Genomic DNA, 6962 nt, shown 5'->3' on the forward strand with positions numbered 1-6962 from the left:
AAATTCAAATTATAAAAATGGAAAAAGTTCATCTACTACATGGTGTGTGTTTAAATTGAGAAAAAATGAATAAAAGGCAAGGTTTTCCTCGTTATTACAAAATGGAAACAAGAGGTTCAAAAATAAAATAACAAAGAAGTTCAACTTTTAATAATAGAGAGCTTCAAAATTTCATAAAAAGATTAAGAAATAAAACCAGGAAGTCCATATTAAAAAGATTGAGAAGTTCGATGATTATAGAAAACTCATATTTTCCTCGTTATTAAAGAATGAAAACAAGAAGTTCAAAAATTAAATAACAAGAAGTTCAACTTTTAATAATAGAATGCTTCAAAATTTCATAAAAAAGATTAAGAAATTCAGATTAATATTCATAAAAAACTCAGATATTTTCACGTAACCGACAGAAGTTCGGCTTGATAACTGCGAGAAATTCACATACTACACGGTGTGCATTTTCTATTAAAAAAGCAAAGACTAAAAGTTTTGTTGATATAAGTTCAAATCCTCCGTCGGAGAAAGTTGAAAAAAATATTGTGAGAGAGGTTTATACAAAAGAAATACCATTTGTGTAACACTTGACGAATAGATGAGAAAATTACAAATGAAAAATACGTCACAGAAGTTCAACGTGAAAACAACAGGAAGTTCACCTACTACACTAAATGAATATCAGATGAAAAACTTTTAAAATCGCCGCGATTATGAAAAATGATCAACACGGAAAAGTTGCGTGTTAAAACAGCTTTCCATCGATATATCACTTGCTCAATTTCGGTGAGTGGATGGAGAGCTACGAGCAGTGGATGGAGATCTTTGAGCAAAAAAATCACATGAAAAACAGAGTGAAGTTCAGGTACACGCGCCGAGAAGTTCAGGTTCTTCACGCGGTGCATTTTTGAAGAATCTGTTTCGCGATAAAGGCAGAACGCATGATCTCGCCATTTTCGAAATTACTAGAAAACGGCTAGGAATCAGAGAAAACCATCAACATGAAAAAGTTTCGCATTTTCCGTAGCTTTTCAGCGGTATATTATTTGCCCCATTCCGATAAAGTTTGTAGAAATTACGGTGAAAATACGTTTTTCACCATTTTCGAAACTGACTTAAAACCGTAAAGAATTGGGAGAAACAATACATACAAAAAAGTTTCGCATTTGTTCAAGATTTCCAACGCCATATCATTTGCTGCATTCGGACGCACGGTTAAAAATTAGCTCGAAAATACGAACTCGGTAGGACTTGGACCATTTTCTAAATTACTCTTAAACCATTCAAAATTAGGAAAAAACTTTCAAGATGAAAAAGTAGCGCATTTTCATAATCTTTCCAACGCCATATCATATGCCTCCATTGGATTAGCCGTTTAGAAATGACATCGAAAAAATGAACTCAGCTGTTCGGTTTATGAAATTTTACGTTTTTTCAAATTACTCTTTAACCATAGGGAATTAGAGAAAACTTTCAACATGTGGAAGGAGTGATTTTGCAGCAGCTTTCCAATGCCATATTATATGCCTCATTTCGATAAACGGTATAGAAATGCGATCAAAAATACGATTGACGTTTTTGTGCGAAGAAAAAACGGTTTTCAAAACTGCTCATAAACCGCTTATATTTTGCCAAGAATTTAAGTTGAGTCATGATATTGGTGTCCATAACTTTCCAACGGTATATCGCAAGCCCCATTTGGGCAATGTTGGCGGAAGTTCAACCTAGTTCATAGGGAAGTTCAACGTACTACTAGCGTGGCAGGTCAGGTTGTGATCAGAATATTATTCTGATCCCGTGTATATATATGTGGGAGGGGGTGCCACACATAACCACGACAATCTCTTAGCCGTGTGCGGCGCCCTCTCCACAGTTTCGTCCATCGGTTATATTTTCGTAGTGCTTAGGCGAAGCCCTGCGAAGATAGTATCATCACCACCGTCATCACGTCGTCGTGCTGCTGGAACTCATCCACTACTTTGTCGTCTTGCTGGATCAAGAAGGCGAGGACGTTACCGAGCTGAACGCAGACGTGCCGTACTTTCGGTACTCGATCGGTTGGATCGTGAAGAAGTTTGACTACATCAACCGCGTTACTAAACGCTTCCGCTTACGATCAACGAGGGTACGTAGACGCACTCTCACATCTTGTTGCTATGCATCTCCATGGATAGATCTTGCATGTGCGTATACAAATTTTTGTTTTACATGCAACGTTTTCCAACATGTACACGATTGGACGCTATGACGAGAGATACTTTTACCCAACATGGGTGGCAGCATGATCTTAGGATTAGGCCACCGACGGTTTAGGCGTTATGCAGATATACATGTTTCTTTGTATTTCGCTTCTTCTTTTATTTTGGCTTGTCGTGAGGGTTTTGTTGGTTGTTTGCATTTTAGTTATGCAGAGACCAGGTATAATACTTAAAGTTTTTAAGTAATAAAGTGTCTCTTTTCAAAAAAAAACTGTTAACCTATGATCTAGTACATTTCTTTCGACAACCCTATGATCTACATGTATTTCTCTCGGCCCTCTCTGTTTCACGGTACAAAATGAACTCGATCAAGCTACATTATTACGGGACCGGCCCATTAACACAGGTTGGCAAGATTTCTCCCCTTTTATTTGTGTTATTTTTTGTGTCTCAAAAAAATTGTTATTTTTAATTTCAAATTAATTTTAAAAACAAATATTTTTTAGGTAACTTCACAATGTCTTTTAAAAATGTCCATCACATTGATATTGCTTTACATATTTAAAAGATATGTTCGTGCGTTTTGGAAAAATGTTCATGTAAAATAAGCGTTCATCGAATTTGAAAAGGTGTTCACACTTTTTTTAAATGTTCATACACTTTTATAAAACTTTGTACAATTAAGTATTCATGTATTTACCATAAATGTTCACGTATTTGCAAAGTAAATCATGAAATTTAAAATGGGTTCATGAAATTTAAAAAATGTTCACGTGTTTTCTGAAAAGAAAGTTGATTTTTTCGAAAAAGGTTTATACATATTGGTTAGTTACAGATAAAACTGGGAAAATAAAAGAGTGAAGGGAAAATATTTGAAATTAACGAAAAAGGAAAAATGGTAAATTATACCCAAAAATATAAAAGCTAAATAAGTAAAACATAAAAAAAGGAAAAGAACAAAAAACTAAAATATAGAAAAGTGTACGAAAACCGTTTCACAAAAAAACTACAATCGTGTATTTCTCTGGTCTCTCTCTGTTTAAAGTACAAAATGAAGTAGATCAAAAAATGAACACACCCTTGTACAAAACTGAAATGAAATAAAACTCCCGTTACCTTATATATAGGGCCGGCTCATTGGCACAAGTTGGCTGGACTTTTTTCCTTTTTATTTGTGTCACATTTTTATTCCAGTTTTATTTGAAAAATAACTAACATTTAGGTAATTTCAACAAATATGTGTGGCATTTAAATTATTTCACATATTATAAAATATGTTTGTGCACTTTGAAAAATGCTCATGATATTTAAAATAAATGTTCACGAAATTTGAACAACCCTGATTTGTAGGAATGTAGAGCTTCACCTTCAATATGGAAACACATCAAACCAGTCGGTAATCTGAAGCAAGCACTGACGCTCACGAGTCACGACCTACTGCTTCACTCATTTCTCTAGCTATTATTTACAGTACAAAACGAACACGATCAAGCGCACAAACTAATCTCATCAGTCACCTCTGAGCATCAACCACTCTCTCTGTCCGAAAGCCCCTGGGGTACACGAGCACGGAGTCGACGCAGAGGCCGCCCTTGGTGTGGGTGCAGTCGATCTGCGCCATGGAGAACTTGACCCTCACCGGCCGTCCCTGACCGTGCTCCTCCGTGTCCGGGGCCACCACGAAGTCGCCGGCGTGGTACAGCGCCCAGCTCCCCGGCTCGTCGTCCAGGTAGCGCTGCGACACGGCGTTCTGGCCGTCCGACGTCGACAGCTGGAACCGCACCGGCTTCCTGTCCCAGCCGTGGATGCCGTTGCCGGCCTTCTCGGAGCCGCCACAGCCGCGGCGGCCGGCGTGCCTGGAGGAAGAGGGCTTCCCGAGGTGGAGCCTGAAGTAGAGGCTGTAGGTCCCCGCCGGTAAGCGAAAGTCGATCTCCCCGACCACCTCGAACCACCAGATTTGCTGCAGGTACGCCACGGACTGGAACCTGCAGGGAGAGAAGAAAGGTTCAGATTTCCTTCAGGATAACTCCTATTATTTTCAACAATCATCATCAAGAGAAATAGAATTATATACACATATAAGGATTTGTTGGTCGTATTGAAAGATTTGTCGATTGCATGATCTGATGAAGATTTCAAACGAAAGGGACGTAAGGGTTGACACGATATTTGAAATTTCAGTAATCCAAAAATATATAATTGAAAATTTCTACCTCCGTCGAAAAATCTGTACTCAACCAACTATCTCCTGTCATTTTTTTGCCAGCGTCCATGATCACATCATCGGTATGCGAGCTGGCAACCGCGGCATTTTGAGCAATACAAATTTGTCAAAAAGGGATGAAAGCTACACTTTGTTTCACTTTTTTTTGGCATCATCAATGGTAACGGTAGATATTTCTTTTACATAAAGCTAATGGTAGATATTTTCGTTCAACTAGTACAAATTAAACAGGGTGTGCGACACTCAAAATAACTACTAGTAGTATAGACAAAGCAAAAGATGAAAAACATTAGTAGTACTAAGCATATATATGATTGGAAGCAAGATCTGAATTCAAAATATTACCTAGACTCTGTGTTTGGCATGTGGACCCAATATCTCCTGTCATCGATCCCTGTTATCACTAACGCTTTCGAGGACAATGCCATGCAAACCATGCCGGTGCTCTTCTCCAGCCAGAATTCCTGCAAGGCAAACACAGGAGTGTTCTTCGTCAAAACAAGAATAATAAAAAAGAAGCCGAGATACACGAGTTTGAGAAATCGACTATAGAATCATTCTCCAAGAAGAGATTAAGTTTTTTCGTGCACGGCATATTTTGCACTAGTTTATGTTGACATAGCCAAAGCATGGGAACTTTTAAAAGAAGCCTATCATGGTTTCCTTACAGCTCATAGTTTCTTAATTACTTTCTCAGATTCTTGTATGGAACTTTAACCCAAAATTACTAAAGCAACTGTAAGTTCATATTTGGATCAAATTTGTTACAGACAGTACAATTTTCTTTCAGATTTTGACATCAGATCAGATAACTAAACATACTAATAGTCAAAACATAGGGGAAAGTATGAAGAAATTCAGAACACCTGTACGATTTTTAAAGAGGCAATTGAAATATCTACAGTTTTTTTTCTTTTGACGAAAAATATCTAGAGTTTAGATTCCCAAAGGTCTCTGAAAATTCCATTTGAGTCTCACAAAACTGCTGGAAGAACAGGAAAAATACACAGGAGCTCCTGGGTGCTCCACACCCCTATACGAAAAATAATCATAAAAAATACCAAAAAATAAAAAAAATCTGAAATTTGGGGATATCAAACTTGGGTTCCCAATCTACTTCCGTGTGAAATTTCGTGGAAAAATTCTAAAAAACGTATCCATGGCCAAGGAAATACTGTCCGAACAAAAATCTACCCAAACAGTTTTTTTCTATAGATAGAATTTTTTTGTCTTTTTTCAAATTTCACGGTATTTTTTTGAATGAATTGTTCATATAAGCGCGCGGAGCACCGGAGTGCTCCAAATCCTCCTCTAGAAGAACACTGAAAATCGAAATGAAATTAATCCACACACACGCACACACAGGATTATGAAGGAAGAAAAATCTCACCCTTTTGCCGTCGTCAAACCGCACGGCCTTGGCGAGCCTCGCGTAGACCTCCTTCTTCCCCACGGCGCTCTTCTTCCCTCCTGCCCCTCCCTCCTCAGAGTCACCGTCAACGAACCCCATGAGGTACCCGTAGTTCTCGGGCAGCTTGGCCTCCCACACGAAGTCGGCGGCCGCGGCGCTGCGGAACGCGCGGTTGAGCCGCGCGAGCTGGCATATGTCGGGCGCGCCCAGCCGGAGCAGCACCTCCGCCGCGCACAGCTCCGGCATGTCGCCCAGCCCGGACATCGCCGCCTCCGCCGGCGCCGCGAGGTCCGACGCGCCCGCGCCCATGCTGCCTATGCCTGGCTCCGCGACGCGAGGAATGCCGCGTTCGGTGGTTCCAGTGCGTGCGGCAGGTAGCTCCGGTGCTCGATCTCGTACTACCAAATAGCTAGCTAGCGCGCCAAGAAGCAAGAAGAAGCAGGCCGGAACTTGTGGACGGCCTTGCAGGAGGGAGAAGGAATCAGATGCGGAGAATCGGGTTGGTCCGAGCGAGGGCGCTGGAATTTGTTCGAGGCTCGAGCGCGCTCGTGGTGCTCGTGCGTGGCGAAAACGGGAGCGCGGACGGGAGCGCGAGCAGAGGCCGGAGGCGAAGAATGCGGGAAAGGGGAAGCGCGGGGTGGCCGGAACGGACCAATTTATTATCCTCGCGGGCGACTTTCTCACTTCTTCTGTCACTAAACCCCCTTTCAAAAGTTGGGGGGCCAGCTAGAGTACAAAGCCAAATGGAGAATTTTAGAGCAGCTCTAGCAGACTGTGGATTGACAGATTTGAGCTATGTGGGAGACAAATACACATGACGCAATCAGAGTTGGGATGTTAAACGCTTTGTTAAAGAAAGATTGGATAGAGCAGTGGGGACGAAGAGCTGGTGCACAAGATTCCCTTACTTCAGAGTTTTAAATGGGGACCCATACCACTCAGATCACAGACCAGTAACCATCCAAATAGAAGAATCTGAGAGTTCACATATGCCCAGGAGAAGGATTCGCAGCTTCAGGTTTGAAGCTAGATGGTTACAAGAAGAGGAATGTGAGTTTGTGGTTAATAATGCTTGGGCCAAAGCTAGCATACAAGGGAAACATAATACCCAGGGGATGTTACGCATGGTAGCAAGAGA

The 6962-nt window shown here is 40.8% G+C and overlaps 1 protein-coding gene across 1 annotated transcript; it reads right to left on the reverse strand.

Annotated features, from left to right (window-relative positions):
• Window positions 1-3508: 3508 nt before the first annotated feature.
• Window positions 3509-6650, reverse strand: LOC123106011 (F-box protein PP2-A13). The gene is made up of 3 exons (XM_044528207.1): window positions 5804-6650; window positions 4759-4877; window positions 3509-4174 (listed from the first exon to the last, which is right to left on the reverse strand). Exons 1-3 carry the CDS (start codon window positions 6131-6133, stop codon window positions 3703-3705), a joined length of 921 nt encoding a protein of 306 aa, XP_044384142.1. The 5' UTR covers window positions 6134-6650; the 3' UTR covers window positions 3509-3702.
• Window positions 6651-6962: the final 312 nt, after the last annotated feature.

The sequence above is a fragment of the Triticum aestivum genome, chromosome 5A (genome assembly GCF_018294505.1).
Source record: "Triticum aestivum cultivar Chinese Spring chromosome 5A, IWGSC CS RefSeq v2.1, whole genome shotgun sequence".
NCBI classification, from domain to species: Eukaryota; Viridiplantae; Streptophyta; class Magnoliopsida; order Poales; family Poaceae; genus Triticum; species Triticum aestivum.

Coding starts and splice junctions, on each gene's coding strand:
- LOC123106011 (XM_044528207.1), bottom strand. CDS start 6,133: ATGGGCGCGGGCGCGTCGGACCTCGCGGCGCCGGCGGAGGCGGCGATG. Junction 4,878..5,803: donor GGTTTGACGACGGCAAAAGG/GTGAGATTTTTC, acceptor TTTGCCTTGCAG/GAATTCTGGCTGGAGAAGAG. Junction 4,175..4,758: donor ATGCCAAACACAGAGTCTAG/GTAATATTTTGA, acceptor CTCTCCCTGCAG/GTTCCAGTCCGTGGCGTACC.